The sequence below is a fragment of the Artemia franciscana genome, chromosome 14, assembly GCF_032884065.1.
Source record: "Artemia franciscana chromosome 14, ASM3288406v1, whole genome shotgun sequence".
Taxonomy (NCBI): domain Eukaryota; kingdom Metazoa; phylum Arthropoda; class Branchiopoda; order Anostraca; family Artemiidae; genus Artemia; species Artemia franciscana.
Window position 1 is genome coordinate 22,678,700 of NC_088876.1, and position 25,358 is coordinate 22,704,057.

The following is a 25,358-nucleotide window of genomic DNA, read 5'->3' on the forward strand; positions in this document are numbered from 1 at the left end:
GGCAAATTAAGTAAACGCCTTAACAGTGCATGTGTTGGAGGAACGCTCATTGGTATCTGCCTCCGACCACCTTACATAGTAGTAAGGTTGAAATGATAGTAATTCCGTTATAAAGCCAATTTTTTCCTTACAATATGGGTTTGAAAGGTTCTTTCATCGTTAGTTAGTATTTTCATTAATTAAATGTATTGGTCAAAATACATTTTTTTTTTCCCTTGTTACATGTTTTTCAGAGAGAAAATAAACCTTTTAGACCATGAGAATTTCCAAAGTAACTTAGGCTTAACTTTTCTTAATATAGTTTCCTAGTAAATTTTAAAGGCTCTTGTGCTTGGCTTCTCTTGTTTTTTGTTTCGGTTGCATTACTGAACTAATTACGGTGCAAATTTTATCTTTAGAGCTAGTATTACAGTGCTCATTGACCGTTCTAGCTTGACGTTCAGTTGTATCCATTTGCTGTCTGGTTTAATATGGCTGATTTGCTATAGTAAAAATAACTATCTATCTGAAGCATTCCCCTGGAAAGCCTTTTTACAAAAAGAATTAAAGAAAGCAAAGCACAGAGAGAGAAAATATGGAACAAGTTGCAGCTGGTTTTTAAATCGTAGTTACTTAGAGCGATAAATTTAGTTAAAGCAAATTACCCAATGATCAAATGATTTAATCGAGGCTTAAAACCCTGGTTTTTAAATAGTAGTTACTTAGAGCGATAAATTTAGTTAAAGCAAATTACCCAATGGTCAAAGGATTTAATTCAGGCTTAAAACCCTTAATGTTTTTTTACACTTTATTTTAATAGAAATAATCAAAGAAGCTGGAATGGCAAATTTAAGGCATGGTAATGTTTTGCATGCTAGTAAACGGCCAAGACCGTATCCAAGACTACTGTTCGGGGGAGGGAGGTCTATTTTCGGGAGGGTTTACAAAAACTCTATAAAATACAGAAAATTGTTTACTTGCATTTTTTTTAACTTTTACAAGAAGGACGAAAATATTAGGGGGAGGCTCAAATCCCGTACCTTCCTAAATATGGCCTTTTAACCAGCTAAAAAAGAGAATTTAATGAGGAATAAATTTTATTTTATATATGTAACACATCTGTCCGTTCTTACTCCCTTTTTTCGCTCATCCAAGCCTTAGGGTGTAGATTTTATAACATATAATTTACAATAGCCAAGGTAAAACAAAAAGTTATAATTTTAATATATTTAAGCACTTGTCAAAATTACTGCCATGTGCGGCTATAAGGCAAGCCATTTGCTAAAAAGAATGATTTGATTACCATTCCATTTAAAACCTTTTGTGTAATTGTTACAATCAATGTAAAAAAATAAAGTATTCTGTAATAGTTGATTATAGGTGTAAAAAACAATGGCCTTTCCCTTACTTGGTCCTCTGCATAATTGCTATAATTAAGTCATTTGTGTGCAGGTCAGAACAGTAAGATGTATGAGGTCTTGCTGCGTTTAAAGGTGCATATTTTTAAAGCATAGGCAGGAATGAAAAATATATGCAAAACAAGTAGTTTGTTGTTGTAAATTTGTATACTTTCTAAAGAAAATATGAGGGATTTGGATTTGAATACAAGTTATTTTGGTTCAGAAGACAAGTATTTGTGAAAAGGGTAAATATTTTTAAACGGTGTACTTCAAAGGAAGTTAATTCTATGTTGGGTCAAATTTGCTCTAACCTAATTAATTTAATTACGTTTAAGACAATTTAATGAAGAACACTAGTAAATTAAGATTTCTCTAACTGAGTAAAACCGGAAATAGGTAAAATAAAAGCAGGGGGAGTAAACAACAATGTTCAAAACCAAGGAAAATGACTAGGGTAAACTTGTGAGATGATGCCATAATTGGTCAACAACGATTTTCTTCGTGCATTTAAACCTGTTGGTTGTAGCTTTTTCATTGCCTGGAACATTGTTTACATAGACTAAAATTACTTCACTTATGTAAGCTCAATCTAGTTATTTATCGTTGTTATATTTCCAAGTATTAAACTCCAAAACCTGGAGAGGAAAAAACATGGTCAAAACGTTCTTTGTTTCAATTTACTTCCCAAATTTGCTTTATCAGCGTTTTAATTAATGAAATAACAAAGTAGGCTTTAGAAAGTAGTAAGCTTTCCCTGAAATGAACTTCACCGCCTCTTGAGGCACTCTAGTCCTTCAATAAAAGTATCTGAAAAATTTTCTTGTATGTCAATCCGAAAGACTCTTTGTCCTTTAATATTGAAATATCCGCTCAAAATTGAATGGTACAAAATGTAATAGCAAATTCAGTCAAGTTTAGATTTTCATTGATAATTCTGTATAATTCCCTAGTTTCAGATGTCCTGGCCAAGGGAGGGGCTCCCCATCAGCACAAGTTTGGTAAACTAAGTACTTGTTAACAAAGCTGTATTTATTCCTTTTTATAATTATATTCCTTCCCCTAACTGACTTAGACGACGCTTGAAATACAATTCTAGCTGAACCGCTGGTCAGCTAGATTATTTAATTAATTGATTGTTTTTTGTCCGGAGTAGAGTGTCTCTAGAGGTGGAGAAGTTCATTTCAGGAAAAGCTAACTATTTTCTAAATCCTACTTTGTTATTTCATGAATTAAAACGCTGATAAAGCAAATTTGGGAAGTAAATTGAAACAAAGAACGTTTTGACCATGTTTTTTCCTCTCCAGGATTTACAGTTCTAGCTAAACCGCTGGTCAGCTAGATTATTAAATTTCTAATACAAATATACGAAAAAATTCAAAATCCAAATAGAGACTTAAATTTTTGTGTCAACAAAAAATTTCTTATGATAAACATAGCGTTTTCCCTCTTCGTTTTTTTTCAAAAATATAGAACAAATAAAATAGCATGATTTTTAAATAAAAAGTGCAAACTATTCATATGATTCTATTCGTCTGAGAAATAGAGGGCCGTGATCTTACATTAATTAACTAGTCTTTAAGCCACGCTCCCTCCAAGAAAAGCTGAGTTGGTAACAAAGTCTTTACAGTATATATACTGAAACCAATTTCATCTTGGATTTTATTCCTGAAACTTAACATGTTCAACTGAGAGAATTTTTCAGCTGGTTTGTCTCACTAATGTCCTGATAATTTACATTCATCCATTTTCTATTATTATTTTTTTTTTTTAATTTGCAGTTTTCGCAGTTTGAATAGCGTTTCTAAAATTTGGCATATAATCTTTAGCCTATTCTTCTTTTTTCTCCCTGTAACGATTTATGCTTAATTTATTTTGCATAAAGATTAAAGAAAATAAAAATAAATACATGTGGTTGCACAGCATCTGGAATTAGCTTAAGGTGTTTATTCGAAAACGGAACAGTTTATGTCAGTTTTCTTATTTAATCTATAGTTACTTTTGCATTATTTTTCCTCTCAAAACTCACAAAGACCTCTTTTTGTCTTGTTATATTTCCCTACTAAGGTGGAAGGGAATCAATTCCCCTATACTGCGCCAGGCATAATCTGAAAAACTACGCAATTGGATTCACTTTGGCCTTTTTCCTAACCCTCTCCTTCGAAAAAAAAATATTTTGATACCTTAGAACGATCAGAACTACGTGCGCCCATACGGCTCTATTTCTTGAAATATAAGCGAAAATAAAACGTCCAAAGCTATGAGAAAATTTCACAGCCACCTTGTAAGACAATTCTTCACCTCCCCCTTAAAAGTTTGACTTATTCCTACTTATAATAAAAGTAAAATCACTAGTAAACATTATATAAATTAAGAGAGACCTGAAGGATATTTCTATGTAAATTTTGTTCGAAGTGACATTTTAATAGTACTTCCTAACAGTAAGGTTACCTTTCACCAAGAGAGGAACAATAATAGCTCGTATTTTATCTCTTTCAGGTAGGCTCTGCCGTGAATTTTAAGATCCCTATAGCGACAAGGGATGTTAACGAAATAGTTACATATAGCAAAATTACTGTATCTCTAAACATCTGGTTCAAAAGCGCGTCGCCGCTGTTAGAGAAACTATCCCCATTGGTTGATTCCGGTGTTACGTAGGGCATACGAAACAATTTCCCTTTCAACCCAATCAAATAATCAAGAGTTAGGAAGAACGATTGCGTGGAATTTTCCAGGAGAAAAAAACTTTGTAAGTGAAGTGATTTCAATCTTGTGCCCACGTGGTTCAGTGAAATGATGAATTCGTATTTTGAACAGAATGGTTTTTATGGATCTCATCCTGCAAGTGCTCCAGATCAGGCCTATAGATTTCCTCTAGGCTTGAATCCATATTCTGCAACAGCTGCCCTAGCAAATATTAGACAAACTGGGCATGAGCAGCCCTATGATACAGCTAACCCTGCAGCCCCCTGTAAACTATACGAACATCAATATAAACTGCCAATAGATTTACAGTCCTCCAAAGAACAAAACGCATATGGCCTGCCATCTAAAGACACAAATCTTGCCTGGCTCCAGCAAGGGCAATTAGACCCAACTCGAACTACGGATCTTAGCCAAGGAGGCCCCAGATATCCCGAAAGCAATGCAATGAGAAATGTTGTTTCTCAAGGACCATGGAGCCCCTGTTCACTTAGTGCAAATAATTCCAATGCAAGTAACGGGTCAAGACCTCAAACTGTCCCTCAAGGACAAGGTACACCTGAACAGCAACATTCTCCGTCCCAGCAGCCTGCAGCCTTTTATCCTTGGATGGCCATAGCCGGTAAGACTGCTTTTCTATTTATGATTATAAGTTCTTTTTTCTATTGATGTGGTAAAAATTCAGTAGCTCTTAATTCTGCTTTATTTTCTGCTACTAGTGTCATTACCATCAAATATATTTTAATTACAACTTTAAGGAAATTAATCTGTTTCTAGATAAATGAGAAGGTACTTTTGGTAATAAAAAAAAAGCTTTGCTTCGAAATAAAACAATAGATTAACGCGTTTTAGTTGAACTTAGAGTAAACAAAGGTTTTCTAAAAATGGGAATTGGAGTTTAACATAAAATAAAGACGTTTTCTTTATTTCATGTTAAAATAAAAATCAAGAAATGTTTTAAATACTTTTTTATTATCTAACAAGCTAAGGATGGTTAATTTTTTGCCTACATGTATTTGCTCGATGGTTACGTATATGATTCTATGATGATTCTCTTCAAATGATGTTATATATCCATGATTATATATCATTAATAAAATATATATAGCATTAATAAAAAGTTTTTTTTGAATTCCATTGATATTTTACGCAGTATTAAATAGAGTTTTTGAAAATATTTAATTATATCTCTACACAGGAGGGCGAGTTATGGGAGTTGGGGAAATCTCACCTGAGAGCTGTTTGAAGGACCTCATGGAAAAGTTAAAATACTCTTGTAAAAAATGAACCTTTGTGTGTTATGATAGCCCAACTCTCCTGTAAGAAAAGTTTTATAACATTCCAAAGGGTCATGCTTGTTTGTACATATGTGTATAGTGATAAATTTGATATTTTGAAACTAATACCTACAAATCGGATTGGGATTGGGCTTGCAGAAAGCAACTAATGTACGTAAAACAGGAATATGTTAGACACACTGCATTTCCTTCAGGATCAGAAAAAACCTCTATTTGCAATATAAACCTGATTATTCTAATATCGTAAAACAACAACAAAGAGTCGTAAAACAAAGATTTGATGAATTTTAATTTTACAGAAAACGTTCATCCAGTAGAATTTCATTTACATATGTAAGCTAATGAATACTTTTCACTATCTAGATTCGAATGCAAAATTAACCTTTGGATGTCAAAATAAGGTTCAAAATACCCATGGAAAAACACCAACATTTTATTTTACTACTGATCTTTTTATATCAATTTTTTCTCCTCGAGGCTTAATATTCTTTCACGGGCTCCTATTTAGGCTTCCAGGGAATATCTACCCACCTCCTACATGGACATCCATATAATCCACTAAAAGCTTTATATATTTTAAAATTCAGGACACCCGTGATGTTTTTCTGGTGAACAGTTTTTGTTTCAAAATGTAACCCCTTTGCCCTCAGACACTTTTCATGGGATTCACACCATAATCCCTATAGCCAATTCTTTTTGGGAGTTTTGGTGTTAATTGGGTGGTTTATATTCAGTTAAGTGCGATTACTCAAGGGTATGTTATGAAATTCAGTTGCTATTCTGGAAACAACAAGACTAATAACAATGTTTATATATCTTGGACACCATGACATTGAACCGACAAAAGAGCCATGTTCTTTTGTTTCTGTATATAGCCTAGAAGTATATTATTTAGCCTACAGCTTAGCAGTTACAAAAGCTTAAAATAAAAGAACAAAACTGCAAAAGCTGCAAAAAAAATGAAGCATATGCCAAAGTATAGATTTTTGTTTCATAATTTTGCATGATAATAGATTCACATTTCTTCATTATGTTAAAAGTCTGATCTTATTCCTATTGTATTTGTGCTAAAAATTATATATCCAGTTCTTGATTTTTTTTCACTTTCATCAATAATTTTTTCCATAGTTTTATTTCTGTTCTTGGAGATTAGTGGACTACGAATCCAATCATGGGAAGCAATGTGTCCCTACTCACAATCAACGGTCGAATCATCGCATTTATCTTCTAAACTGCCCAAACTGTTCCCAGGAGCTTAAAGAACTTAAAATATGTTTCCATAATGTTTCCTGATAAATATCCTATTAGACAGGAGCCTTTGGATGACAAGAAAAATTGCGTGTTAGTTTATATTGAAAGGAAGCTTTAAAGTTCTCGAACGAATAAAAGTATTAGGAAAGTTAGATGTTTTGTTTTCTTAACTGTTTTTGTCAGTTACACTTCTATCTCTGCAATGATCATAGATATCTCAGGAAGGACAAAGGGTCTGCAACAATTAAAAAAGCAAATTAGAACAATTAATTGAAAAACATTATGTTTCTTTCTAGAAAAAATGTTTTGTTCTTTTATTTTCAATTTGAAGTACCGAAATCTAGATTCAATAGCGATTGTCCTATTGTTTAGTAAGCTCGGACAAAAGGAAGAAGGAGGTTTAAGTCCATCTCTTCCCCATTGAAATCTTAAGAAGTTGAAAATGATTGCTATAATCTCATATGTTTTCTCTATGACTTGTCAGATTTGGTACTTTTTTAAAAATTTTGGCCTCTTCTGCCCAAATAATATTGGAATAAACGTTTTTTTTTACCCCGTATTGCTTAGTCATTTGTTGATCTAGCTCCCCTGATCTCATGTTGTGCAAAAATCGAATTTGATTATGTCATCTTCTTCGTGTTTAAAAAAATAAGAAAATGGTATCAGAACATTAGTCCCTACTAAAGATAATAATTATTATGGGCAAAGAGAAAATTTAAAAAACATAAAATTGTGCTCTGTTTTTTCTCCACAACTGTATTGCATTACGCTGTTGAGCAAGGTTTTAATGTCTTAAACATTCCTTGCCAATAATAAATATCTCCACAATTTTAATGAAACTCACTCTACAATGAGACAAACCAAGGCACTCACTTGGAAGAGAATTGCTTCAGGTCTTCAGTTTGTGACGTCGAACGATTGTGACGAAGCTGGAGTTAGCAAATATAGCCAAGTACTATAAATAAATGTAGCCAGAATTTTATATTGATATTGATCAAACGTTTAAAATATTACTTTGTGAATGTCCATGGGAATTACTTAACAACTAATCTGAGCACAATCTGGGGGATTTAAGATTAAACTAACTCTAAAAAAGAAAAAAATCACGTCGTTTTTAAGAGTCAAATAGGCCTACCCTCTCTCATGTCAATATCTTGACACATAAAGAAAATAGACCACTCTGCATGAAAACTTATCAAAAATTCTTAAGCCAAGACCCGTACCCAGAAATCAAGGGAGAAAATTATAGGTGACTTACTATGCTTTGTTTTTATTGGTTTAGTCAGGTTGTGTGTTTTTTTGTTGTTGTTTTACTATTATTTTTTTGATTTAAATACGAATTTGGTATTGTTGTTAGCAATAATTTTTCTTAAAATCATCTTACCTTAAAAGAAAGTCTATATCATAGTAGCTAAAAGTTGGCCCCAAATGAATTAATAAGCCCCTCCTCCATTGCAAAAAAAAATTCAGACACTTCACAACAGCTGGACAACTAGTTTGTTTCATTGAAAAATAAAATAAATTCTATATAGTGTCCTGTGAAAAAAATCTCGACATGAGCCAGTCTGAGGCTTTGACATTTTCAAATAGAGAAATAATTAATGACATAGACAGGGCCGTATCCAGGATTTTTGTTCGGGAGTTTTTTTTGAGAGGAGGTTACAATAAACATTAAAAAAGAATCAAAGATGTGTTTTTATGCATTTTTATTACGTTTTTACGGGTCAGACAAACACTTTGTGAGGATAGGGGTTCAAACCCCTTAACCCCTTTCCTGAATATGGCCCTAGGTATAAGATTTGTTTTAACTAGAATCTAAAGCCATATTTAGAAGTGCATCAATTAGATTTATGTTGAGTAGTTTTGGCTGTGACATAATCTTAGTTTTTCTTTTGGAGAGATCCATGAGTCAAAAATTTGCTTTTGAAATAAAATAGTTGCCATTTATCTGAATTTACCATAGTTTGGGCAGATATATCAGCTTTTTCAGGCTACACAACATATATTTCCCCCTCAAAATAGGATGCTTGGCTCTGAACACTTTTTTTCTGAACCAACTAATTAAATAAAGAGGCTTTCCTGAAGCCTTCCTTACAAAGAATTCTTAGCTCATGTGGAATTTTAATCTTCCTACTAGCCACTTACGTTGTCAAAGGTAGATTAAGTCTGTGGGAACTCAAAGACATAACCTATTTATTAACATAATATTGTACCCTCTTATCTGAAATATTTTTTTCCTGTTTATTTTTACCTCGGGTATCAAGCTTATAAATAGTTTATATGCAGCCTTTTAGAATCTCTTTTAATCCAACCTAAAATCTTGCTAAATTTAATCGAAAAATGTACCCCCATTCCAGCATCCATGCGATCCTGTGAACGCCACATAAATCTTTGAAGAAACGTCAAGGGGTTTCAGCCCGAATTTCTGTGCAACGCGATATCCGATTATTCAGTTTGACTGATTTATAGCAGGAAGAGTCATTCCGCTGAGGTCTCTATCCAGATCCACTTAAGTCCATCTTAATGAGAACATCTTCACTGTTTTAGCTGCCCAAATTAAGAAGACAGCACAATCCTTTTATTTTGAGTCGCAGCTAAATAAAGCACTGAAAATACTATTCGAACAATAAGTTACCACTATTAATATGCTTTCTGAGGCATAAAAAATTGTTATTTATTAGTTTACTAAATTTGGATTTTTGTATTCTGGCGAGAATCACGGAGAAACTCAGGGTCTTAGCTAAGGCTTGAATCATGCTGTTTTTTTACTGTTTCTTTTCTTTTCCAGTTTTTTTGGAATTTTTTTTTATCATTTATCACCTCGAATTTTTCCATCAACTAGCATATACAATTTATCATACAGAGTCCATTAAATGAAAATAAAAAAGACTACAAATGTTGTTTTGCCAAAGTAATTGAATTGGCAAGTTTCCAGAATGACTTGTTTCCAGTTCTAGTTTAAATCAAATGCTATAACTCCTAGAGCTTCTACAAAGATTCGATTCTTTATATGCAATTCGATTAAAGCCAGAGCACTTTACAAGTGCTTAACGCTAACAAGGACAGGCTATATATATTTCAAATAAAAAAAAATTTTTTTAACTGCAAGTAAGAAGTGACATTAAAACTTAAAACGAACAGAAATTACTCCGTGTATGAAAGGGGCTGTTCCCTTCTCAACGCCCCGCTCTTTACGCTAAAGTTTCTTACTGTTTAATAAAGTAGAACTGAGAGAAAGAGTCAAACTTTGACGTAAAGAGCGAGGTGTTGAGGAGGGGACTACCCCTTTTACATGTGGAATAAGTTCTATTCGTTTTAAGCTTTAATGTCGCTCCTTACTTGCAGTTAAAAAATTTTTTTTTTAATTAGAACTTAAAACGAACCTAAATTATTACGTATATCGTCTAAGTTCTTTGCTTTCATTCATTTCGGTCATTTGAGAATTGCTCAACTTGTGACTTTCATTTTAATAAAAATAGTTTCGACCTCTTTGCCTGTTCTCTTACTATGCCTTACAAAATTACTTCTGCAAATATCGGTAATTTAAGTTACGTGGCAGAATCTTTCCACGGAGAAATTTCTTATCGGGGAAAGGAATTTTCTATGAAGGGGGACCTGGATTTCCCTACAATGCTTGAAAAATTATCATCAATTAAAAAAAAAGTTTTTTCAACTGAAAGTAAGAAGCAACATTAAAAATTAAAACGAACAGAAAATATTACGTATATGAGGTGGGTTGCCTCTCCTCAATAGCTCACTCTTACGGTAAACTTTCTTTTTGAACATTTAAAAGAGGTTAATATTCTAAATAAACAGCCTTTGTCATTCAGGAGTCATTCTTAAACAACCGGAACAAAATCAAACTTAGGCTATTATAAAGTTATTACTAGTTCTAAAAAATTAAATTAATATGCAAATTCCGATTGAATCATTCATGTACGGTGAGCCAAATTCAAAACCTGCATCAATTCAAAAACAAGGTTTTAACTACAAGTAAAGAGCGATATTAAAACATAAAAACAAATAGAAACCATTTGTATATGAAAGGGACTGTCCCCTCCTCAACATCCTGCTCTTTACGCTAAAGTTGTTATTTATTTTAAAAGTAGAGTAGTGAGAAAGAATCAATCTTTAGAGTAAAGAGCGGGGCATTGAAGAGGGGACAACCCCTCTCATATACAAAATATTTTGTTCGTTTTAAATTTTAATGTCGCTCCTTACTTTCAAGTAAAAACTGTTTTTTGTAATATACATATATCTGGCACGTATGCAGGGAGGGGGGCCTTCGCCCCCCCCCCCAAATTTTGTGATATGTTTAATTTTCCCATGGTTTCTTGGGATTTCTGGCAAAAGTAGGACATTTATTAAGAATCTAGATACATGTGTGAATCGTTTTTTGGGAGATTTTACAGCATGCAATTATCCAGTCAAGTCACTGCCCAATTATTAACCCATTTTCTGTCTAATTTTTTCCCTCTTTGAAGTAATTAGCAATTATACTGTTATTTTTTTTGTAAAGAGAGTTTGCTTTCCACAGCAAAATAAAATTTTCCTTGATATTAGGGTGTTTATCCCCCCCCCCTTTTCAGGATAAAGAACATCTTTTAATGGGTCAATCTTGGAAACTATCATTTTTCATTATAATCTACGTTTTTACAATAGAAGAACTACCCCCCACAGCACTCATGTTGCACTGTTAACCCTAAAATTTCCCTTTCAGTGGGATATAATAAATTAATCACTGGTTCTAAATCGCTATGAACATAACCTGAGCCTAAAACGTACTTTTGAGGCTTCAGTCTTCTTCCCACCATCCGCTGCAATACTGCAGATTAAAGTTAATCTGTATTTTCCGATATACGTGCTTTTTCCATTACTAAATAAAAAATTGCTACTTTATATCTGCTGTTTTGATGGTTTCCCCCCCCCCCCGAAAAATTTTTTGCGTACGTGCCTAACATATATATATATATATATATATATATATATATATATATATATATATATATATATATATATATATATATATATATATATATATATATATATATATATATATATAGCAGAAATACAGTTATCTAGTAAATCAAACTTCAAAGAGACACAACTCAATTAAAATAAATGCATGGATCCTTAAACGAACAAAAATAAAAGTAATAGTAGATTTATTCTTTAGAATAACGGTTATAAACAAAAATGAATAAGCGAAACACAAAGAAATTAAATGAATAATCGAATTAAACTTAAAACAAACATAAAATACAGCAAATGAGTGTAGAATTATCGCCTCTTCAAATCCTTTAGAAGCTAAAATATTGTTTGTCCATGCATGTTTCAAGTTGACCAACAAAAAATTTATTTTAGTCCATTTTTGTCGCCCATATTTGAAAGGCCCATTCACCTTCAAATAAAAGTTTGTTTCTACAATAGAATTTCACCTTGAAATTGCAGATATAAATTTCAGAAAAAGAAGTTTATCGGCCAGTTTTTGAAGGGCTCTTGCCACGGCCAAGATTTTTTTAAAACTAGGAACCCACTTGGCTAAGGGACTTAAGGGTATAGGTTTAATGCTGCTACGACAGAAACTATATAGGCTGTATTTTGACTAAATTTTGTGGGAAAAAATAATATTAGGATTCATTCATCATGGAACTTGGGATTTAACTTTCAAGCAGTTCCGAAATTTTTTTTTATCTTTTTTTGGGCCCCATTTCTGGGCAAACCAATTTTTTGTTGTTATGTCGTTGGTTTCCTTTTCTCAAGGACTTAAGGATACGAATGTCAAACAGATTATAGCAAAAAATGTCTTGCCTTTTTGTAGAAATTTCATTCCTCAGGCCTAAATTGTGTACCATATTATGGCCCCTTGGCCTAGACACTTGCTAACACTAGTTCAGACCAATCAGAGATAAAACATTGTTTGGTCTGTTTCAGTTCGCTAGCACCATCTCCCATCGAAACCTCTTAACAGAAATTTACTGCTCCATTAGCCAAGCCACCGATATCTCTGAGCTTAAATTTGGTATAAAATAGGTTTTAGGTCCTTTTTCAGCCTGACTTCCTAGGTGCCCGGGATCTAATCTAAAAAGTTAGAGTACATTAGGGCCCCCTTGGTCCAAAAAGTTACGGATGCAACTGAGAAGCACTTAGTAAAGAAATCAGACTGTTGGGGCCCCTTTCCAGGCAAACAAATATCTTCCTTCTTTATATCTTAGGTTCCTTAGGTTCAGAAAAATTAATTGGCACTTTTTTGTTCGGTTTTGTGTGGCTCCTGGCCCTCAACCTACTTTTCTATTTTTACTTTAGTATCCCCATTGCCTGAAGACTTACGGAAGTATATTTTAAGCCGTTTTAGAAAAAACTGTTTTCGATCTCGATTTTTGGGCCAACCATAAGTTTGTTAGCATTGTCTTGATGCATCGGGATCTTCGACCCAGGGGCATAAGAATATAAATTTCAAGCCCATTAGAGCAAAGAAAAATCAACTTCCTCTCTTGACTTCTCTTTCTCACTCAATCTTTTTCTTATGCACTAGAGTTCCCATGGTCTAAGAACTTATGGATGCAAGTTTTAAGCTGTGTTTCACCTTTTTGAGCCTCGTTTTGAAAAAAAAAAAATTTTTTTTTATGAATTTGTACTTGTAAACTGGTGCTTCTTTGCCCCAAGGACTCAATAATGTCTATTTCAAACCAATAAAAAAATGGTTTTAAGTCTTGTTTTGGGGGCGCATTTTCGGGATACAAACACCCCCAACCACAAATTTAGGCTTTAGGATCCCCAGAGTATAATTTCCTAGCCGATCAGAAAAAAAAATTTGTTGGCTCATTTGGCCATTTTTGGTTATTTAACAATAAAAATTTGAGGATTCCTTGGGTCTAAAAAAAAATCATTGAAAGTCTTAAACGAATCAAACAGGAAAGGTAAACCATGAGAACACAGACAAAACTTTAGAAAACAGGGTATTTTTAGGAGTGCAGATGTCCTAGACTAGTCTATAGAAAATAAAAGATTAATTCATAAAGTGCTCAATAGTTTTTCGACAGCAATGATATTGGCAATTTTTAGTATACACTCTGAATTCTCAGAACAATTCAAGCAAGCCCAGTTTTCGCAAAACCGCTTATTTTCAGAATTCTACAAATAAAGTAAAATATCGTTGATCCGTTTAATTGAGCTTGTTTTGTAGAACATGTTACATAAACTGCGAAGCAATTTGTTTAGTTCTGGTGAAGAAGCTAAATGACCTGACATGAGTTTTTGCTGAAGCAAGGTGTTCAAAATTGATTTCACTTGTTTATCAAACAGTTCGTGGTAACGAACTGTAGTAAGGAGCGACCCGGCTCAATAGTAACCAAAACTTAAAAAAATGGAATTTTGATACCAATAGCTACATCAAAAGAATCGCATTTTAATGCTGGTTTTTAATATATAAGTTTCATCAAGTTTAGTCTTACCCATCAAAAGTTACGAGCCTGAGAAAATTTGCGTTATTTTAGAAAATAGGGGAAAAAAGTCATAGAATCTTAACGAAAATCACACCATCAGATTCAGCGTATCAGAGAATCCTACTGTAGAAGTTTCGAGCTCTTATCTACAAAAATGTGGAATTTTGCATTTTTTGCCAGAAGGCAGATCACGGATGCGTGTTTATTTGTTTTTTTTTGTTTTTTTCCCCAGGGGTGATCGTATCGACCCAGTTGTCCTAGAATGTTGCAAGAGGGCTCATTCTAACGGAAATGAAACGTTCTAGTGCCCTTTTCAAGTGACCAAAAAAATTGGAGGGCACTTAGGCCCCCTCCCACGCTAATTATTTTCCCAAAGTCAACGGATCAAAATTCTGAGATATTACAAACTTTGACCTGTGCTTACATATAGTAATGGTTATTGGGAAGTATACAGGCGTTTTCAGGAGGATTTTTTTTTGGTTGGGGGGAGGGGTTGAGAAGAGGGGGATATGCTGGGGGAACTTTCCATCGAGAATTTGTCATGGGAGAAGAAAATTTCTATGAAGGGAGAGCAGGATTTACTAGCATTATTTAAAAAAAAAAACAATTAAAAAATAAATGTGAAAAAGCTTTTTCAGCTGGAAGTAAGGAACAGCAATAAAACTTAAAACAAACAGAAATTATTACCCATATGGGGGGCTCACCTCCTTCTAATACCTCGCTCTTTAAGCTAAAGTATTTTTAGTAATTTCAACTATTTATTCTACGGCTTTTGTGATTCAGGGGTCATTCTTAATGAATTGGGATAAAATTTAAGCTTTAGTGTAAAGAGCGAGGTACTGACGATGGGGCAAATCCCCTCATATATGTAATAAAAACATGAGAATACAAAAGTTCTTTACGTAAGCTAATTTATAAGTTACGTAAATATTTTACCAATAAAAAGATTCGTAAAAAACTAAAAGTTCTAGTTGCCTTTTTAATTAACCAAAAAATCGGAGGGCAACTAGGCTTCGTCCCCCGCTCTTTTTTTCTCAAAATCATTCGATCAAAATTATGAGAAAGCCATTTAGCCAAAAAAAAAAAAAAATGCAAATTTCATTTTGATTATTCCTCTGCGGAGAGCCAAAATCAAAACATGCATTGATTCAAAAACGTTCAGAAATTAAATACAAAAAAAAACAAGCTTTTTTAACTGAAAGTAAGGAGCGACATTAAAACTAACGCACAGAAATTACTTTGTATATGAAAGAGGCTGCTTCCTCATCAACGCCCCGCTCTTTACGCTAAAGTTTTTTACTGTTTTAAAAAGAAGAATTGAGAGAAAGAGTCAAACTTTAGCGTAAAGAACGGGGCGCTGATGAGGAAGCAGCCTCTTTCATATACGAAGTAATTTCTGTGCGTTTTAAGTTTTAATGTCGCTCCTTACTTTCAGTTAAAAAAAATTTTTTTTTTTTTTTATCTCTCTTAAATAAAGAGACGTATCATGGGTAACATGGGTAGATAAGAGTCCTGATATGCAGATTATCATCGCTATCTTCGAGAAGTTGCAGATAAAATTTCAATTTTTCTTGGAGTATTGCTATATTCCCATTCAAGTGACCCTCGCTCATGATTATCTACAACTTTTGATTGAACAATATCGCCTGAGGGGGAAAAAAGGAAAGGAAGAAGCACATCAATTATACTTTCCACATTAAAGTGTGACTTTCCTTGATTTTTAATTTGGTAATTTGGTGAATTTACAATCCTTGGGTTTTCGTTCCCTTTTTGCCAAAAATTGAGGTTTCCTGGCAGAAAATGTTAGAAAGCGACACTTTGCGGTGGCGCGATCCCTTTGGCTGTTGAAAACGGGAACTAGAACTCTAAATTTAGAATTTCTAGTCTCTGTCCTTTTTTTTTTTTAACAAGAAAAAATTTGAAGGAAATGGAGACTTCAGGAAAATGAGTAAAAAGAAAGATTCTGAACAAAGTGGGATGGGGGAGGAGTGTTTGCCCCTGTGTTAGCGCCAGGATGGTTTGTGCTACAAAAAGATATCAGTAGCAAAAGTAGTAGTATCGTTTAACCAACAATAACTGGACACTTTACGATCCGTATTTTTTGTCTGCTTATGAAAGGATGTGTGCACGATAAACAATACTTTGGCTAGTAATCTAAAGAGTATAAGTTGTTCCCCAGACTCTAATAGCGCGTTTTAGAGAAAAAAGAATATTATCTCCTTCCCAATTATATGTACTTAAAGGGTGGTTAAAACTAATGCCATTTCATGTTTGTTCTTCCAATAAGAAAAAACTTTGACCACAAAATGCTTCGCTGTAAATCTACAAGTCTTTTTTTAAGTGACATTACAACCAAAGTGCATTATTTATTCAACACAAAGTTTTGTCCTCGGGTTTTTAAAGTTATTTTCTATCTAAGTGATCAAGTAAGATAAATGATATTCCAAGTTATTCTTTGACAGCTTGCTAAATCAGTTGAGTCCTACAAAAAAAACTATATCCTCGTCCTCGGTGGGGAAAAAGTTTTGTCGACAATTGGTTTTTTAAACAATTTCGACATTTATTGTAGAGCCCAAGGGCGCTTGGCATTTGCTTTTTTTGTGGATTATTTGTGTTTTATAAATTAATTTTTGGAATTTTAACGTCTTATAAAGCAAAGATATAAGAAGAAGAGTCAATCAGAAATAAATATTTGGCTTGTCAAAAGTTATTTTTCAATAGGAACGGCCGCAGGACATCAGTCAAAAGACACCAGTCAAATTCTTAAGACATATGCTCAGTATGAGTAAACATTAGGCAGCGAAAACGTCCCCTCGGATAAAAAAAAAGCATTGCATTTCATAATTGACTGTTAAATGACGTGGTTTTAAACAAATTCATAAAATACATTATATCATATGTCCTTTATTTCACGGATTACCCAATATTCTATTACACATCCAAATAAATTTTAGATCACGTAGTTTTTTTGGGCAATTTTATAATTGTAACACATTAAATACGCAGCCGTACTACCCAATAGCCTATTATAGGCTGCAGTCCAGGGAACCCAAAGCTTGTGGCGCTTGCTCATATATTTTTTGTGATTTTTGCAATGAATTTATTGAGAAATAAGTACAATTCTTAAAACATCCTGTGATTTTATTTGTATTTTCTATTTAGCATTGCGGCTCTAAAAGACAATAATTAAGTCTCCAAATGTTGTAACAAATCAAAAACAGACAATAATTGCTTACTTTCAGAATAAGTCAAGACACATATCAGTGCAATTAGGAGGATCCCCAAAAAAAAACATAAAAAAATTCATTTCAACTACAAATACACTTTACCATTATAAAATAAAGTATCTGACTACTCCTCCCTTTTCTGCCGCTACAGAATGCAAAATTAATAGATTTCTTACTTTTAGTAAGGAAGTATATTTTAGACCTGAGATCTGCCTATGCCTTCAGAGGCACCCAAGGTGTCGAAAAGGAGTCGCCAATCTTCTTGATAGTTTGCTGCTGCCAGGATGTCCTCCTACAAAGGTTAGATTGACGTGTGCAGGTTACGTAGATTGATCTGGTACGTTCGTGGCAGGGTGTTTCTGCGTCTGCCTTTGCGGCATAAGCTTGTTGGTTGGCAGTGAAGCGCTCTACTGGATAGTTGGAGATTGTCCATACATAACATGCGACCAAGGTATCTCCTCCATCTATGATATCTTATGACATCTGTCATAAGGGGCTAGTCACTCTTGTCGTCGATGGATTGATTAGTCATCATCTGCTGCTAGTGGGTCTTAAAAATTCTTCCTAGACAAGAATGTTCAAAAGCGAGTATGTTTCTCTCTTGTTCCTGATTCTGGTGCCAGGCTTTGGCCGAGTAAAGCAGGACCAGTATAATTTTGCTATTGAAAAGCCGCAGTTTCAGGCGCAGGGAGAAGTTTTTGGACTGCCAAACTATCCGTAGTGCATTGAAGGCACTACGAGTTTGACCAATTCTTGTGCTCAATTCCTTTGAATTCGATCCAGTCTTGTCATATATGCTTCCATTGTATTTGAAATGGGTGATTTGCTCTATATATTGCCCTCCAAATTTTATGCTTAATGTTGAGTCTGTGGTGGTCGTGCAATTCTTTTCCTCGGTATTTATTTTCTTGCCAATTTATTTGCCTTTCTCTACCACCTGCTCTAGGAGCTCTTGGAGTCGTTATCCTTACAATTCCAGGACGGCAGTGTCGTTGGCAAAGTCTATATTACTGACACTTACTTTTGGATTACAACTGGGTGCCTACTATGCTGGCAATTTGTTGTATGCTGTCAATGACCGAAAAGTAGTGATGACAGGACATAGCCTAGTTCTGCTGGGATGTGGGGGAAACTTGTTTTGGCATATGGTGCCCTTACACAGTACTCTATCTTCGTAGGGTGCAACAATAACGAAATACAAGAGCCTGAAATTCTGAAGGTGGCCCCTATTTTAGTCCTTTTTAGGCGTATTTTCATAGTTAAGTGGCTTCAAATTAAGTCTTACCGATCTCAAAAACGAGCATCAGTTTGGAGCACCTTAGATATTTATTTTAACTTTGCATAAAAATAATATCTTTATTAATAGGTTAAAAAGAGGTCTAAAACCCTTTTCTAAGGAGGTGCCGTTCAATTTTAATATGCCTAGGGGTATAAAATGCTCATTTTTTAGTCCACCAAATTTTAAGTTGGTTGAGATTAAATATCATATGCTGCTTTTGTGGTAATGAGCATTGGTAAGGCTTATGTCTACCATATCTACAAGCAGCAATTTGGATTTTGTATCTGATGTGATATTTAGTGCAACTATGTTTATCAATCTTGATTCAAATTAAAGAAAAACGATTCACTTGAAATCCCTTCAATTCAATTTGATGTATTAGAAACACACAAAAAAAAAACATAAACTAAATTACAAATAACTCTCTCTGAAAAGAAGTTATGTAAACACTAGCAGTGGGTACTTACATAGGCCTAGCCATTAGATAAATGAATAACGATAAACAAAACAAAAAAGAGATAAAAATAATAATGTCAGAACCCTTATCAAATACATGCCTCATTCACTTTCTTTTAATCAACCGTAAATGGTCAGCTGGCCAACTACTCTCTAGAATAAGTTTTCGCAGACCAGGCAGTGAAAACCTGGTAGGGAATCAAGCAATAGTTCAACTATTTTGCCGGACAACAAAATTATCAGTGTGGCAGGTTTCGTAATTACGAAACAGCATACTATCATTGAAACAATCCTGAAAAACTGTAGGACCCATACGATTCCAACATTATTAAGCAAAATTTCTCACCGGTGATCAGGTATCTGTTCCATATTCAACACTTTTAATGCGTCAAAGCAAGTAAAAGTGTCAGGAACACCTTCTTGGATCCGCCAAAGAAGACCCAAGGAAAAATAATAGCGGTTTCAGTTGTAAATCCATTTTCATCTGTTCTGTTTTAAAAGACAGTTAGAATTATTGTTGTTGCATGAGATTTCATTGTAGGTGCGAAATTGTCAGTTCTGTTTGAACAAGGGGACCACCAGATGATACTTTATCTTAATCCCATTATTCTGTTTCGTCTCTAGTTTCATCGACCAAGCACTGCATCGTCAATGTAACGTCAATTTCACATAATAATAGAAAAAGGCTCCATTCTTTTTTTTTTTTTTTGATGAATTAAATAGACTAAACTCTACAAACGAAGTTTCAGATAAAGAGAGATAGGGCGAAGTCACCACCAGTTGCTTAAGGCAGCTTAACGCGCTGATGAATTTGCCATCGTAGTAGCAAATTCTGAATTATTTCAGAACATAGCTACGATCAAAAAATTAACTTCCAAAGAGTTTAACCATTCGTAATCCTGACCCATTAGATATTTACAATTAGAGAATGAAAATCATGAGTCATACTAAAAAAAATTCTTGCTAAAAGCTACTGATTTACATTATAAAAATAATCAACCCATTTCCTAACCTTGAAACTATTCTGAATAAAATTACTATGGTAGACCCTCAACACCTCTAGTGAATACGATATTTTATATAAAAGAAGCTTACAAATAAATTTTAGCTTGAATATTTTATACACAAAGTAAAACAACCTATTCAACGCCACGCAGCAGAAGAACGCAGCCTCCTACTGCTAACAGGGTTTTCTGTCAACTTCATGAATAATACATTTATTCTATGAAAAGATATAAAGCTATTAGAATCCTCCGCATCTATGGTGACTTAATTTATTGCGGGAAGCATAGCAGACAAACGGAAAGACTTGGAAATTTGAGCACGCTCCCCCTCTTTTCTAGAATGACACATGGGATAAATCATGTTTGCATTAACAATAGACCGAAATGATATACTGCTATGCAACTATTATTTTCTTTTAGTTATTACATTTAAAACCTTTTAGCATCTATTTTAGAGTCTCGTGTTCAACTTGCTAACAGTAAGGTTTACAGTTTTATACCATAGTTGAAAGTTATATACAGGGAAATCCCTTTAGAAAAAATAGTTTATGCTGTACTATGCGAAGGGGAAAAAAAACTATCTTAAAAAAACACCACATAATAAAATTTGTAAGACTAGAAAGTATTGAAAATCATGGGGTTGAGACCCAAAAAGAGGACAATATGGCCTAAACATATGTTGCATTTCTGAAAATCACTAATGATTAACGTTTACTGATTAATTCTTGGATCCTTCTATATCCCGTCAAAACATATGCCAGTCAAATCTACTTAATCTACTAAATCTCAAATCTACTAAATCTACTTCCTCAGAAAATATGCTGGAAATTTGCTAAGTGAATCTGCTAGAATTCTTTTAAAAAAAATATAATGAAACTTTGCAAAGGGAATGATACCGGAATTTGGCTCAAGTAGTATGCTGGTATTGTATAAGTGAATCTATCGTACTTTTGCTCAAGGGATCGACAAAACTTTTGTCAGAGAATTTACAGAAATTCAGCAAACATTTGCACAAGAACTTTTCCAGGACTTTTGCCATAACTAAGCTAAGGGAATCAACTGAATTTCACTCGATAAATCCACCAAAATCTTGCCAGGGGAATGCTGGAAAATGAATCGTAGAACGTTGTCTTGGAAAAACTGAACCGCTGATTCAAGCAAGTTTATGGAATATGTCTCTGAGGTTAAACAGTAACAACACCCACCACGACATGTGACACCACCCCTTGCATATAATCTTGCCTGAGAATTGTGTGTCCATGCATGGTACCCTTACTATTAATCTGCTCTTGACTGAAATTAGTCTCGGCAATCCACCTTATGGTCACATTGATGGTATTTGATAGGAAATGCTGTACGATAGACCACATTTGACTGTTAAATCTATTATAGGTTTACCCAGGGGGTTTCACAGAAATATAGCTCAGCGGATTTACCAATCTGTTGTATATAATTAGAAAAATATAGATTCATTATTCAAGACACAACTTGCCAGATTGATTCGCAGAGATTTAGAGATTAACAGCTTACTGGACCATCAGCGGGTAATTCAAGTAACCTCCTAATACTTTGTACTTTTCAAGCTTTCTTCAAGATTGGTTTCAATTTTTATCTCTGATTTGTGTGTGTTACTCTTGACCGAATTAACGCCAATCATTTAGCCGTCAAATACCGTATATCATGCAGAGCTTCCGATCAGATACCATCAAGGCGACCATAATATGTTTTGCCGGGACTAATCTCAGGTAGGAGCTGCTAAATGGTAAGGGTGCCATGCATAGATTGCATGCACCCTTACCATTTAGCAAGCTTACCATTATAATCTATATTATGTGATTAATCACTTATAAAAGGGATTATAAGTGAGGAATGGTGTTACCTATGGTGATGGTGTCGCTGATGTTTACTCTGAACGCCATATTCCATATAACTATTTAAATCACCCACAATCAGAACGTAAAAAAGCCCTGCGGCTCAGAGTCGACCTCCTGTATCAGCCTGCCATTATTGGTAAACCCACTACCTTCAGATCTACCTCAATTACATTAGCAGAAAGTTTCTAAAGTCAGTCATCATTCTAAAGGAGAATTTCGATTGTCCAGCGTAAAATATGGATTCACAGGAAAAACCACTTTTGGGATGGATGTTACTTACGTGATCTGTCTCTGTCCAATGGACATGACCACCTTGCTAATTTTAACATCTAAATAGATCTTAACGACAATATTGTCTTTATATTCCCCTTACAGACCAGCCTGACTCTTTTCGTGTGAGTGCAGAGGCACAAATCAAATGAGGAGAGGGGGGCACAATGGCGCCCCATCTAGTTTTGAAAAATAAATTTTTGCAGCTTCATTAAAAAAAAAAGAAACAAAAATGCTCCCCTAACCCCTAGATTTTGAAAAATACCTTTTGCATATTCATTTGAAAATACGCACTTCTTCTACATTTTCATAGATGTGGTGCCACTTGCTGAATGATCATGCTTTGGTGGATTACCACGTAACCACTATAGCCCAAGGTTCCTTCGTATTCTACCACAGTTAAGGCACGAGTGGATTATTCAAAAATACAAAACGGATTGGGACGGTTTTCGGACTACTCTTGCTTCTCAAAATTGGAAAGGATTCTTCAAGGAAGTTCCTGATAAGGCTGTAAAGATGTGTCAGTGGTTAACATTCAGAGGATATACAAGATGTAGATATTAAATAGGATATAAATATTGAGCAAAGACAAAACATGGTTCAACTTTAACTACAAAAAGCCTATCAGAGCAAAGCAAAAGGAACACAAACGCTGGCTCTTATAATTGAGAAATGATCCGATTCAATCCGCTACAGGAAATTGTAAGGCTTTTCTTGAAATATGTCAATCCGGCTACAATACAAGAAAAATTTTGCCACCAAACTCTAAAATTCTCCAGAATAGAGTTGGCTAAGAGCATGTTATGTTGTTGTCATCAGAGCACTATTCCTTCCCTACAGATTATCGGAAATACCATTCAAAATTCACAGGCAAAACTGAAGTTCTTCCTAAGGCCTTTTTTCTAGTCTTGATGACAACTGACAAAGGAGAGTCCCTGACTCTCCTCATCGCACAGACTGCCCTCAACGGAACCAAATGCTCTGCTAAAAAAGTGCAGCTGGCTCTGCAGTATATGGATGTTTCTACACAGTGCATTCCAATACCCTGTCTCTGGTAAGTCATCCTTACCTCTACTACCAGCTGCCAGACCAATATTTAAAAGAATTAACCCCCCATACTGATTTCTTAAGCAACAGATTTGTAAAACCCTGCATCCCATTTGAAATGGCTCCCTAGAGGGATGCTATCCCTGAAAACCTATCTGCTCATCCTTTCAAATGAATTTCAACAGACAGTATTCTAGAAAGAAAAACTAGGTAAATGGTTAAATAGAAAAATAAAATAACAAATTTGAAATTACTAGGTCAATTTTTCTTAAAAAGACAAAAGTAAAACAAAGCTTTAAGAGAAAAAAAGAACCTTAAGCAAAAGGAAATGAAAAGTAAATGTATATTTACCAAGGTTTCTTTTTTACCCTTCCATACTACATTTAAAAAATGTTTTTCCTCAGTAAGCCAAAATATCTTTGGTGCTTTTAAAAATTCCGCCCGAGGCCATTTCAATTGAAGCTGTTCAAAAAAAAATTAATGATAAAATGCTTCCTTTCAAATATCAAAGCTTTTAAATATCATCTCCGATGGATACCACACTCCCAGTAGGAAACATTTTCTTTCCATGTTTAGGTTTTGACTTTTAGCTTTGTAATGAGTAAGCTCGGAAAACATTGGACACAAATTATGATGGAATTTGGGAGCCATTAGCAAAAAGCGCAGACTATGTGCAGTATTTTTTCGTTTAGGATGCTCGTATTTTAATTCAGCCTCATAAACAAAAATGTTGACGTTGACTAAAACTAAGAATTATTTATACTTTTGAACAATGCGGAGTGTAAAATTTCCGGCATGCGGTTTTTTGTGTAAGATTGAACCGGTGGTAATATTTGTTTGCAAAATTTTTTCTTGGCGGGGCTGTATTCGGGGGGAGTGGGTATCGAGTTTTATCCCCTCCCCCTCAAAAATGTGTGTTTCACTCGTAAAAATCATATAAGATTTTTTTAAATCCATTTTGTAAAGTTTTTTTTTTTTGTAAACTCCTTCCTCAAACAAAAATCCTGGATACGGCCTTGGCTGTGGGAGTGAAGTCATAGGTAATGAACTTGCTTGTAATAGATTTGTTTGTAATAGATTGTGTGAAGGCCTTGTGGGTGAAGAGTTATGGGTTGGAAGTTCTTGGTTTGGGTCTCAAATGGAAACTGTTTCTTCTCTTATTTGTAATTTGTAAATTTGTTTGTAAATTTGTTGTAATTTGTTATTTGTAATTTGTAAAAGCAGAAATTGAAATGTACCTATAGTATCACTATCTAAAGAGATCAGTGAAAGCAATATTGTTTATTTCAAATTGTCAAAAATAAAGGAATTTATACTCAAGTTCTTTGTTAAGAGCTAAGAGAGTGCAATGCTTTTTCTAACGGTCAACGGGCATACCCGGTAGCTTATCTTATCGATAGGTTTTACACAGATTTATAAAATCCAGGAAGCGAAACGTTTAAAAAGCAACTCCATAGCCGTTAATTTTATTTGCCTATAGTGGCTGATAGCATAGCTATAATATAGCTTTACCACCTACTAAGAAATTTTAAATCCACCTAAAAATCTGCTTGCTCATCCCTCTTTTGGGTCGCTCATCTCTTTCGTTCAATCTATGTGTAATGCCATCTAAATTTAAATTTACTGTATAATATAGATGGCAGATAAAAGCAAGTACATCGTAAATATGACTTGAAAAATGCATAAATCGTGGGAGATATTCCATGAATTAAAAAGTGCGAAACAATACTTGTAAATCCTCAATTTCGTTGGTTTTGATTTTTCAATGCTAGCAAATATTTTCCCAAATTAAATAAATTTACTATGCTAGACTTTATTACAGAAGTGATACGAAAAAGATAAAAGAAGTTTTAAAGTTCGATTAGATGTGTAAAGCCAATCTATTGAATTGTTCTGCAATTTGGAAAAAAAAGTTCTACTCATCTCTCATCAAAAGTTGTCGTTCTAGGTCGTCGTCTTTGTTGATTGATAAAATATTTCTCAAAAGGTTTCTGGACAATCTCTGTTTATAATGTGATCTAAGAGTCTACTTGATTAAAAAAAAAGTCCCAGTTCTTATTGTTTTTGTTTTGTTTTTTAAGCCAATGAAAAGAGGCAATTTTCCATTATCTCCTCATAGATAAATTCT

General features: G+C 34.1%; 1 protein-coding gene and 1 long non-coding RNA gene across 6 annotated transcripts in view; one reads left to right on the forward strand and one right to left on the reverse strand.

The window, feature by feature from the left end:
- Positions 1-25,358, forward strand: part of LOC136035456 (homeotic protein ultrabithorax-like) — a 156,114-nt gene that overhangs the window by 58,560 nt on the left and 72,196 nt on the right. For all 4 annotated transcript variants that reach the window (XM_065717276.1, XM_065717274.1, XM_065717275.1 and 1 more), the window contains exon 2: positions 3,876-4,701. In XM_065717276.1, coding sequence (XP_065573348.1) covers positions 4,170-4,701 — 532 coding nt within the window. In that variant the 5' untranslated portion in view covers positions 3,876-4,169. The remainder of the gene's footprint in view (positions 1-3,875; positions 4,702-25,358) is intronic.
- Positions 1-25,358, reverse strand: part of LOC136035464 (uncharacterized) — a 56,357-nt gene that overhangs the window by 11,295 nt on the left and 19,704 nt on the right. Inside the window, exons 2-3 of one of the 2 annotated variants that reach the window (XR_010619446.1) lie at positions 22,449-22,691; positions 7,502-7,583 (exon numbers count right to left, since the gene is read on the reverse strand). This is a non-coding gene — a long non-coding RNA (uncharacterized LOC136035464). The remainder of the gene's footprint in view (positions 1-7,501; positions 7,584-22,448; positions 22,692-25,358) is intronic. The other variant, XR_010619447.1, reaches the window with a different exon arrangement.